A 12,718-nucleotide genomic window follows, 5' to 3' on the forward strand; every position below is an offset into this window, starting at 1 on the left:
GGTTGGAGTCATACCTAGCACAAAGGAAGATGGTTGTGGTTGTTGGAGGTCAGTAACCTGAGCTCAAGGATGTAACTGCCGAAGTTCCTCAGGGTAGTGTCCTTGGCCCAATCATCTTCAGCTGCTTCATCAATGACCTTCCTTCCATCATAAGGTTAGAAGTGGGGATGTTCCCTGATGATTGCACAATGTTCAACACCATTCGTGATTCCTCAGATACTGAAGCAGTCCATGTCCAAATGCAGAAGGACCTGGACAATGTCCAGGCTTGGGCTGACAAGTGGCAAGTAACATTTGCGCCACACAAGTGTCAGGCAATCATCATCTCCAACAAGAGAGAATCCAGCCATCACCCCTTGATGTTCAATGACATTACCATCAATGAATCCCTCACTATCAACATCCTCGGGGTTACCATTGACCAGAAACTGAACTGGACTAGCCATATAAATACTGTGACTACAAGAGCAGGTCAGAGGCTAGGAATCATGTGACGAGCAACCCACCTCTTGACTCCCCAAAGCCTGTCCCCACCTACAAAGCATAAGTCAGAAATGTGATAGATTACTCCCCACTTACCTGGATGAGTGCAGCTCCCACAACACTCAAGAAGCTTGACACCATCCAGGACAAAGCAGCTGGCTTGATTGGCACCACATCCACAAACATTCACTACCTCCACCACCGATGGTCAGTAGCAGCAGTATGTGCCATTCAGAAGATGCACTGCAGGAATTCTGCAGGAAGTCACTCACCATCCTGACTTGGAAATATATTGCCATTCCTTCACTGTCATTGGGTCAAAATCCGGGAACTCCCTTCCTAATAGCACTGTGGGTGTACCTACACCACACATCGGACTGCAGTGGTTCAAGACGGCAGCTTGCCACCCCCTTCTCAAAGGGAACTAGGGATGGGCAATAAATGCTGGCCCAGCCAGCGAAGCCCACATCCCGTGAATGAATTTTTTTAAAACTGCCAGCGTGAAACAGGTGCTGAGAAATGCTCAGCCCTTCTGGGGTGAGGGTGGGAAGAGGTGGGCACCAACGTAACCGAGGGTGCAGGTGAGCACTTCTCGTGAGTTCCCAGAAGGCAGACAGCTGCCCCAGGGAGCTGCTAACGTCCACAGAATAAAGGAAATGACAAAAATGCTGCAAAATATATCCATGCAGCACAATCAAGCACCTGAAAGCACACCTCATAATAAAATCCAGTCCCCCAGATATCTCCTTTTATCTCATCTCCCCATGGAGATTTCATCCCGCCCTGAATTGAGGTTTGAGCAAAAATGTGAATGCCGCCTGGGAGAATGGCCCATCCACCAACTGTAAATCTGGACGGGCCACGTAAAATCGCTGTTGATTGCATCGTTAGTGGGCTTAACTGTCGGCAGGCGCACTTCCGACTGCCACACGCGCCCGCCGAGCGAAATATCACGCCAGTGCGCGATGTCGTCGGGATGCTTGCCCGACATCTCTCGCACTATTTCACATCCTTTCGGGTTGGGTGCGCGCCCGCCCGCGGGATGCAAAATTATGGCCCTGGTCATGATTGCAGAGAGCAGTATCTATTCCCCTGACTATACTGTTCACTATCATTACCACATTCCTTCTTACTTCCACCATTTGGCTGGCCTCCTGGACTACGGTGCTGTGGTCAAATTACCCATCCTCCCTGCAGTCCTTGTTCTCATCCATACCTATTAGCAAGTACCTCATACTTGTTGGTTGAGGTCAAAGGCTGAGGCTGCTCCATCACTGCCTGCTGGGTCCCTGGGTCACACCTTCAACTGACCCAATCTAAACAGCTTCCTAAATTATAAGGTGTAACTGCCGCCTGGAGCAAAGTATCCAGATAACTCTTCCCCTACCTCTGCATCTTACTATCTTGAACTCCAGCTCAACAACTCTGAGTCAAGTTTGCTTGAGTTGCAGGCGTTTACTGTGACCAGAACTTCATGCATACTGTGTGAAATTTTGGTCACCATATTATAGAAAGGTTATAGAGGTACTGGAGAGTGTATAGAGAAGATTTACAAGGATGATACCAGTAATGCATGGGTATTCATATCAGGAAAGGGTTGACAGTCTGGGTCTTTTTTCTCCCGAATAAAGAAGGCTTGAGGGGTGATCTGATAGAGGTTTTAAAATTATTAAAGGTTTTGAGTGAGTGCATACAAATATAATATTTCCTCTTGTGGGCAAGAGCATAACTAGAGGACACCAATGCAAAATAGTCACCAAGAAATCCAGTGAGGAATTCGGAAGAAACTTCTTCACCCAGAGAGTGGTGAGAATGTGGAACTCACAGCCACAGGGAGTGGTTGAAGTGAATAGTATAGATGCATTTGAGGAGAAGTTAGACAAGCGTATGAGGGAGAAGGGAATGCGGGGACACAATGATGCATTTAGATAAGGGAAGATGGGAGGAGGCATGAGTGGAGCTTAAATGCCAGCCTGGACTGGTTGAGCTGAATGGCCTGTTTCTGTGCAATATATCTTATGTAATCCTATGTAAGTTATTGATTTAATAAAGTAATAGTGTTCCCTAGCTCTTAATTTAAACCACTGCCCAGATTAAAGAGCAAAACATGACTCAGTAGCCAATCACAAGCCACAGGGATCAGTGCTGGGACCTCAACCTTTTAGATGACCGGACCGATGCTATGGTTGCTAAATTTGCTGATGATGCAAAGATAACTAGGAAAGCAAGTTATGAAGAGGACATAAGGAGGTTACAAAAGGACATAGGTTAGGTGAGTGGGCAAAGATCTGGCAAATGGAGAATAATGTGGGAAAATTTGAGGTTGTCCATTTTGGCAAGATGAATAAAAAAGAGGCATATTATCTAAACAGTGAGAGATTGCAGAGGTGCGGAGGGATCTGGGTGTCCTAGTGCATGAATTGTAAAAGGTTAGTAAGCAGGTGCAGCAAGAAATGAGCAAAGCAAAGAAAATGTTATTGTTTATTGCAAGGGGAATTGAATACAAGAGTAGGGAGGTTATGCTTCAGTTATACAGGGCATTAGTGAGACCACATCTGGAGTACTGTGTACAGTATTGGTCTCCTTATTTAAGGAAAGATATAAATGCAATAAAAGCAGTTCAGAGAATGTTTACTACATTATAACCTGGAATAGGCGGGTTGTCTAATGAGGAAAAGTTGGACAGGTTAGACTTGTATCGCTGGAGTTTTAGAAGAGTACGAGGTGACTTGATTGAAACTTTTAAGATCCTGAGGAGACTTGACAGGGTAGATGTGGAAAGGATGTCTCTTCTTGTGGAAGAACCTGGAACTCGGGGTTACTGTTTCAAAATAAGGGCTCACCAAGAGATGAGGAAAAAAATTTCTCTCAGAGGATTGTGAGAGTTTTGAATTCTCTCTCTCAAAAGGTGGTTGAGACAGAGTCCTTGAATATCTTAAAGGCAGAGGTAGATAGATTCTTGATAAACATGGGGGTGAAAGGTTATCAGGGTAGGTAGGCAGGAATGTGAAGTTAAGGTTAAAATCAGATCGGCCCAATCTTATTGAATGGCGGAGCAGGCTTGAGGGGCCGAGTGGCCTACTCCACCTAATTCGTATGTATGTATCACCTATCTGCTGTCCTATGCCATTACCCCTTCAATATTTTTTACAGTTTCAGCTGTCCTTTTTATTCCCACCATTCTCACTGTGCTCTCCCTCTCACCCTGCTGTTCCCTTAACCCCATGGTTCTCACTGCTCTGCTCCTTTTACCCACTCTGCTCTCACTATGCTCTCTCTCTCTGATTGTTCCTTTTATCCCCTCTGCTCTCTTGGGTCTTATTAGATAGTTAATCATTTCTTTTGAGATGGTCATCAGTTCACTTTCTCTTACTTATGGTAAACCCAGACACCTCCAGCACCTCACCCGTTGTTATAGGACGTCCATCTCATGTGAGAGGACCACCATATCATCTGTGATTTCTAGATATTGCACTTATTCTTTTCACGCCTTCAGTCCATGTTTTCTGTCACATTTATCATCATGTTGGCCATGAAGTTGTTCAGCCTGGTTAGGGACATAACACGTTACTATTACTATTACATACTATCACTATTGATTTCTGGCTTAAAGTTGAACATCCTACTTATTTTTGTTTCATATGTTTCATAACTAAATCTACCTTTTTTTCAGTTCCTTCAAAATCCTTGGAGTAGATATTAACCCCCATTGGGTTTTACATGGCGTTTGGGGGAGGGGACGGAGCGGTTTGGAGGTTTGGAAGAGGGATGGGGTGGAGATGCAAAATGCAGACAGAGGCCTAAATTTGAAGCCTGGGGTGCCTTATGGCCAGTGAGCAGGAGTGGAAGTTCAGGCAGACAAAAACTGTAGGCCAGCAGCAAAGCAGCTACATCATGGAGAGGGGGGTTTCTGGGCATTTTCGAAGGAAGGAAAGGGGTGAAACAGAGGCTCAGGACAGGGGAGACTGCAACTTTCCTTGTTGGGCCCATAGGGGCACACCTTTTCCACTTGTAAAATTGAAATCATTAATGGACCGGCCCATCCAACCTTAAGGTTGGCGGGCTTCTGAAAAAACATGAAACCATGAAATCCACGGGCAGGATGAGGTTTCATGAGGGATTTAAAAATTTCAGATTATTTTAAAATAAAAGTTATGGAAATGTCCCAACTCATGCAACAGTGTCACATGTGGGGACACTGCAGTGAAATTTTTTCTATTGTTTAAACTGCTTTTTACATTTGAGCCGATCTCCATGTGGCAGCACTTTGCTTCAGGGAGATCTGTGTGTTCTTTCGCGCGCATGCGTGAAAGAGCGCACTCCCGCCTCAAGGAAATCCCCCCCCCCCCGCTGTGGCGGCGCGCCCCCGACCGGGAACGCCGATCAGGAACCCGCCTGCCCGCTCCCGCACATCCCCCCCGACGGGGGGAAAATGTTGCCCCAAGTTTAAGAAGGAGACATTAGAACAGATGATCAAAAGCTTGGACAAAAAGGTAGGGCTTATGGTGAAAAGAGGAGAGAGGTTTAGGAGCAAGTTCCAGAGAGGGCCTAGACAGCTGATACCTGCCCGCCATTAGTGAGGCAAAGAGATGCACAAAAGACTAGAATTGGAGGAATGCGGAGTTTTAAGAGGTTTTTAAGGCTGAAAGAGATTAGAGAGTTAGGGAGGGAAGAGGCCATGGAGGGATTTGAACACAAGGATGAAAATTTTAAATTTGCGTCATTGGTGGACTGGAAGCCAATGTAGGTCAGGAAGCACAGGGATCTTGGATGAAAAAGATTTGGCGCAAGTTCATATATTTTTGGGGGAGAATTTTCTCCCCGTCGGTGAGGCTGAGCGGGCGTGGGCGGGCGCAAGCGAGAGTGCAGCTAATCGCCGCCCGCGATCAGCTGCGCACCACCATTTTACGTGGGCAGGCCAATTAAGCCCACCTAGCATGACACGCACCCGGAAGCGCTGAGCCCTCCCTGTGCGGGCATGGAGAGGAGGGAGAGTCAGGGCCTGCGCTTTTTCAGATTAGTTTGATTATTGTGAATTGAAATAAAGAAAAAAAAAATATTCAGACATGTGCTCTCTTGTGACAGTTTCACATGAGCTGAGACAAGTCAATGAATTTTAATAAAAAATTTTATTCAATTTATATAGCCTTCATGAAACCTCATCCCGCCCGTGGATGATGTTTCATGATAAATGCGAAGGCCGCCTGGGCTCTTCGCCTGCCCGTCAACCTTAAGGTTGCACGGGCAGCCCAGACAACCAACTTAATTAAATTATTAATGGCCTTAATAGGCCTTTGACAGTTTGGTGGGCGCGCAGCCGACTCTGGTGCGCACCCGCCGAACTGAAGATCGGAATGACGCACGGCGAAGTTGGGACACACGCCCGACATCACCGTGCGTCATTTTATGTGTCGGCGAGCGGGGCCCGCCCCCGCACGTGGACCAGAAGATTCAGGCCCTGGAGTTTTGGTGAGCTCTAGTTTATAGATGGACACGCCTCCGCAACCTAGCTGCAGTGAATAGTTAAAATGTGGGCCAGTGGAGTGGTTTAAATTTCCCCTCTATATGGTTTTCAATGTAATATAGCGTTCAATGCCTTCTTTCCAAACTGATATTTTGGCCAGGCCTTATGAAGGCCGGAGTGCTTGATCTTTTCAATGATCTGTCTGATGAAAGTTTGATAAAGTTTAAACTGGTCAGCTCAAGATCCTGCCTTCTTTCCCTTTCTTTAGTGATTGTTATTGGTTTGATCAAATTCAGAAATAATCAACCATAATTGAAGGCCCTGTTAGTTGCTGGAATCTATACTTTCCTTCTTCTTATCAATTAGTACTATCATGACTTTTGTCCATTCTTGTCACTTCCTCCTCCCACATTAGTTTAAAGATTTTCACAAGCCATCCTACTATTCTCTTAGATCCATCTTTTAACATTTTGCAGTTGATGTTATGTTTCCTAGGTGCTTTTCAATTTTTTTAGGCCTTACATCACTTTTCTTGATATTCTTTTTTATCCAGGCCTGTGGTCTCCCCTCCTGTTAGTTGAGGCCTCCTCATGTGGCTGGGTCCAGAATAATAGTGGTGTTCAATAATTTGTCTTTCCTTTTTCATCAGGATCAGCTTTCTCTTCTCATTTTTCAGTAGATACTCATTTCCAAATGGAACATAAGAACATAAGAACTAGGAGCAAGAGTAGGCAATTCAGCCCCTCGAGCCTGCATTATGATCATGGCTGATCTCATTTCGGCCTCAACTCCAATTTCCCGCTCTCTCCCCATAACCTTTCAACCCGTTACTAATTAAAAATCTGTCTATCTCCTCCTTAAATTTATTCAGCATCCACTGCACTCTGAGGTAGTGAATTCCACAGGTTCACGACCCTTTGAGAAAAGTAACTCCTCATCTCTGATTTAAATCTACCACCCCTTAGCCTAAAACTATGGCCTCTCATTCTAGAATGCCCCAGAAGGGGAAACATCCACTCCATGTCTACTTTGTCTATCCCCTTTAGCACCTTATGTACCTCAATTAGATCTCCTCTCATCCTTCTAAACTCGAGGGAGTATAGGCCTAAACTGCTCAATCTCTCCTCATGAAATATCATTTTGCTTTCATTTCTACATTGAACCTTCCTTTCCCGGAATGTCTTCTCATCAGCAAAATATTTAAGTAACATTAAATAAAAACAAATATTGCCTGGAAATTACAATGACCAATGTTCTGGTACAAACACATATTACACTTGTATTAAATTAAGCTCAATAGAGTTGTATATCCATTTATTTTAAAGGACAGAGATAAGGCAGGAGTAAAAGTCTTGAACTGGGGGAAGGCAAATTTTGCAGAAATGAGAAGGGACTTGGCTGAGGTGGACTGGACAGCACTGCTGGAGGATAAAGCAGTGGAAAACCAGTGGGAAGCACTAAAAAGCGAGATCCTAATTGTACAAAGTAGACATGTCCCCTACAAAAATAAGAGTGGTACTGCCAAATCTAAACCCACCCTGGTTGTCTAGAGGAATACAGGGGAAGATCAAACAGAAAAAGAAAGCGTACGATAGGCACAAAGAACTAAGCACTGCAGATAGCCTAGACAAATTTGGAAGTGCAGGGATGAAGTAATAATGGAAATGAGGAAATCAAAGAGAGGGCATGAAAAAAGATTAGCAAGTAAAGATAAAGATAACCCAAAGATGTTTTACCAATACATTAATGCTAAAAGGTTAGTTAAGGAAAAAGTGGGACCTATCAGAGATGAAGATGGAAACTTGTGTGTAGATGCAGAGGCTGTGGGAAGGGTTTTGAATGAATATTTTGTCTCCATGTTTACAAAGGAAAGGGAGGATGTAGATATAGTAGTCCAGGAGGAACACTGCGAGATATTGGACAGGATAGTCATAAAGAGAGAGGAAGTACTCGAAGGGTTGAAATCCTTGAATGTTGATAAGTCGCCAGGGCCAGATGGATTGTTTCTGAGGCTGCTGAAGGAAGTCAGGGAGGAGATAGCAGATGATCCGAGGATGATTTTCCAATCTTCACTAGATACAAGGGAGGTACTGGAGGACTGGAGAAATGCAAATGTAATTCCATTGTTTAAAAAGGGATCAAAAGAAATGCCAAACAATTATAGACCAGTTAGTCTTACATCGGTGGTGAGCAAATTAGTAGAATCAATCCTGAGAGATAGGATTAACTGTCATGTGGAAAGGCGTGGACTAGTCAGGGATGGTCAGCGTGGATTTGTTAAAGGAAGGTCTTGCCTCACAAATTTGATTGAATTCTTTGAGGAAGTGACAAGAAGGGTTGATGAAGGTAGTGCAGTGGATGTTGTGTACATGGGTTTTAGCAAGGCATTTGACAAGGTCCCACGTGGCAGATTGGTCAGGAAAGTAAAAGCCAATGGGATTCAGAGTAATGTGGCAAACTGGATAAAAGGTTGGCTTTGTAACAGGAAACAAAGGGTAATGTTGATGGATGCCCTTGCGAATGGAAAGTTGTCTCAAGTGGTGTTCCACAGGGCTCGGTGTTGGGACCCTTGCTGTTTGTGTTATATATTACCAATTTGGACGTGAATATGGGGGGGGGCAAAATTGGGAAATTTATAGATGACACAAAGATTGGCCGAGTAGTGGATAGTGTAGAGGATAGCCATGATCTCCAAAATGATATAGATGGGTTGGTGGAGTGGGCGGTAAAGTGGCAGATGGATTTTAACATAGAGGAGTGTGAGGTCATACCTTTAGGGAGGTCAAACAGTTACAGGGATTACACAATAAATGGGAATATACTAAGAGGGGTAGATGAAGTGAGAGATCTTGGCGTACAAGTACACAGGTCCCTGAAGGCAGCAGTTCAAGTAGACATCGTTGTAAAGAAGGCATATGGAATGTTCTCCTTCATTGGCAGAAGTATAGAATATAAAAGTAAGGATATAATGTTGGAATTGTATAAAACACTGGTGAGGCCACAACTGGAGTTTTGTGAGCAGTTCTGGCCACCACATTACAGGAAGGATGTAATAGCTCTGGAAAGAGTGCAGAGGAGGTTTACAAGATTGTTGCCAGGGTTAGAAAAGTGTAGCTACAAGGAGAGATTGGTTGGGGTTAATTTCCTTAGAACAAAGAAGGCTGAGAGGTAACTTTATTGAGGTGTACAAAATTATGAGGGGAATAGATAGAGTGGACAGGATAAAATTGTTTCCCTTGGTGGAGAATTCTAGAACCAGGGGACATAGATTCAAGATAAGTGGCAGAAGGTGTAGGGGGGACATGAGGAAGAACGTTTTTACATAGAGGGTAGTGGGTGTCTGGAATTCGCTGCCCAAGTTGGTGGTAGAGGCAGAAACTCTAAACTCTTTTAAAAAGTACCTGGATCTGCACCTTAAGTGCTGTAAGCTGCAGGGCTATGGGCTGGGTGCAGGAAGGTGGGATTAGAAAGGGCACCTGGGTGTCCTTGGGCTGGCATGGACAAGATGGGCTGAATGGCCTCCTTCTGTGCTGTAACTTTTCTATGGTTCTATGGTTATTGCCTCCAACAGAGGAGAGGAATTTGATTCAAATGCCTTAAACTTTCATACAAATACACGACTCAGCAGTTTATAGGCAAGAAATGTGAGTTGGTTATCTAGTTATTGAAATTAAACTCATATTATAGCAGTCCACAACTTACCATTTTTGAGTGGCAGCACATTATTGTCATTTTATGGGATGGTATGTTTGTTTTTTAGTGTTTTCCATCTGTTCTGTCAGATTTGTACCATTCTAACATAATTCATCTGGCTACATGTGACAGACTTATATTTCATCCCCTGTCAGTGCATTGTGTACCAGGTTTTGTTGCTGTAGTTTACAACGACACTGGTATTACCTTCTACTGTATTATCACATTTCAAATATCTATGATGGCAATACTGTATCTTCTATTAGCTCTGTTGGATGGTTACTATACCAATCCACTGAGCTTATTTTAAGATAAATGATAGAACATTGAATAAGCCCCATTCTTGTTCTTATAAAACATCATGAAGCTAAAATACAGAGCTTTTAATAATCCCAACCTCAAGAAAAACAGATTCACACTGCCACTCTGATATAAAGTTGAATTATAATTTGCTTCACTGGAATAGATGACAAAATTGTTTGTCATCTCTAGTCTGTCTCATACTGTCCTTTTGGCTTGTAACATTCTCTGAAGCAAATTCTTAACCACAAAACTTTAAAAATGTAAAACATTTTACAACAGCAACTCTTATTTGCTTTTCAAAGTAAATTCATGGATTTGGTGTTTCATGTTCAGACTGGTGCATGAACTGATCATTATCTTATTATCTTATGTCTCTTGTCTTTCTTGTCAAGATCCACGTTCCAGGAGTTTGCAGAAAAATATGGAAGAGATCATCGATTTAGATTGGTGCAAAAGAGGAAAGATCAAGAGCATTTCTTCAATCAATTCTTAAATATTCTCAAAAAGAGGGACAAAGAAAACAGGATTCGACTGAGGAAGATCAGATAAAGAACCCTAAAAGCTTCACTTTAACTGAGCTACTGTGACAGAACCGATGTCTAAGGAATTTAGACAATCTTATCTGTGTGGTCTTTGGCTAATTGCATCATAAAAGCATTTACAACTCCAGATAATATTTTGAATTTACAGTTGCAGGTAATACTTGTTTACACACCTACAACATAAACATTTATGTTGTTGATTTGTGATTTTTTTATTGTTATTTAAAGCACAACTATCACATTCTTGCCATTTAAGCAAAGTTTAGAGTATGTCATTTAATTTCTGTGAATACCTATCAATTGTTCAAAATCAGTACACTGTAACAGTGCATAATCTCCATGATAATCAAAACACCCTCTTTTAGGATGGAAGGGAATTTCATTTGTTAACAATTCAACCTACTGACGTTGAAATTACAGTGTGGATAACTAGTGTACAAGGTTAGTGCATTGGTACTTCTGTCTGAAATTGCTCTCTGCACTATTTTAATAGAGACATTCACATAATTGTTACCACACTAAAATAGCAGAGATTGCAAATTATGATGAGCACATTGAGCATTTGACACTAATATAACATGGCATCATTTGAAGGCCATTGTTTTTAACTAGTGTTTCATATTTTAAAAAGCTAATTCTAAAAAGCATTTCTGAGGCATTCAGTTCTGAACATTAAACTCACCAACAGGTAACATTGCTGCTGAATATCAAGACAAAGCAGGGCATTATTCCAGTCGCTGTAACAGTGGAGTTGGAATAATTTCTGCCCAAAGTACCAGCTTATTAAATTGCACTGTTAAAATTATAATTGCAGTATTTAAGAAAATGACTTGGCAAATTTAGTTCAATTATGTATTCTGTATTTTTATCAGTGTCTGAAAATAGTGATGTTAAGGTTGGAAACCGTACTTTATAACAAACTATTTACATTAATGTGTGCTCTTTATTAAATTTGTTTTGCTTCTAGTGAGTTATTGCTCATGCAGGGCAGGGTGCCTAATTAGTAGTGCTAGCTTGGTGTTTAAAGCATTAGAAGATAGCCATCTATAAGAGACTGTACATTCTAAAATTTGGCTTTTTACAATATCATGATTTTAAACTGTGCTTGTGGTAAGGTAACCCATTTACAGTACAGATCTGTAGTGTAATGCCTTCAGATAATACCTGAGTAGCTTTTGCAATATCTGAAAGGAAAAATCTTATTTTAATTTTATTAAAAGTAACACCAATTTCCATTATATTTATGGTTTAATAAGTTCAGTGATTTCCTTTGAAAGTATGTACATAATCCACAATATTTTCATTAATAAATATTTCACAATCTTATTCAGATATTCTTTATCATAAGAACTTAATTTTCTATTAAGTGTAACCATATAACCCGTGCATTGTGTTCATCAACACTATTAATAATAATTCAATTATTTTTAATAAGTGAAAAGATTTTTTGAAGGACATCATTGAGAAAGTCTTTCATGAATTTAAATTTTGAATCAGGAGAAAAGGCTGAAAAGATTAATTAATCAAAGAAATGTAAACATAACATAATATTCTATTTAAAGCAGACAAAATAGTTGCTGGAATTAAGAAAACTGGAATGAGAATGGATACTTTTTTGTATCAGTGCTATTCCTGCTACAGAAATGTATAATTTATCCTCTTATGAATGTATTTAATATCCTATTCTGCATAAGTTCTCCCTGATGCCCTAAAGGTAATCACATGAAATATAAGGATTTTATGTTCAGATTTATTGGGAAATAGCTGCTACATAAGTGCTGTGGGAAATCTATTTGATCAACATGTGACAGCAGCCAATGTTGATTATTTCAGGGCTAAAATTGCAAGGATATTCAGGTGGACTTTGCCATATCTCACAGGGGTGCAAACAGGGACACAAGTTCCCAAAGGATATAGTAGCAGAGCTGCTTTGCATTTCTTATTTGGGAACTTGTGACAGATGGGGTGGAGCTGAATAAAATACTGTAACTGGAGGTGCTGTTGAAGCAACTCCCGACAACGTGTTATGAGCATTGAAAATATTGACCTGACTAGACTAGACCACGCTGGATAGAAAAGTCTGCATAGGCCTTAGCTTTAGGAACAGACACGTTTCCACATCAACTGTGGGAAGGACATCAACATTTTGTTCATGCTAAATCAATGGAAGAGCTTTGCATAAAATAGAAGAAGTAACAAATGTTTGTCCAAGTGCAGTGCATATCCAGATATG

The 12,718-nt window shown here is 41.7% G+C and overlaps 1 protein-coding gene across 1 annotated transcript in view; it reads left to right on the top strand.

Moving 5' to 3' along the window:
• The window catches only part of tcerg1l (transcription elongation regulator 1 like), a 345,583-nt gene extending 333,785 nt beyond the window's left edge, over nt 1-11,798 (top strand). The window contains exon 9 of the mRNA XM_078565305.1: nt 10,336-11,798. Within this exon, the coding sequence (XP_078421431.1) occupies nt 10,336-10,492 (157 nt within the window). The 3' untranslated portion in view covers nt 10,493-11,798. The remainder of the gene's footprint in view (nt 1-10,335) is intronic.
• Nucleotides 11,799-12,718: the final 920 nt, after the last annotated feature.

Source organism: Cetorhinus maximus, chromosome 20 (assembly GCF_964194155.1).
Source record: "Cetorhinus maximus chromosome 20, sCetMax3.hap1.1, whole genome shotgun sequence".
In the NCBI taxonomy this organism is placed as follows: domain Eukaryota; kingdom Metazoa; phylum Chordata; class Chondrichthyes; order Lamniformes; family Cetorhinidae; genus Cetorhinus; species Cetorhinus maximus.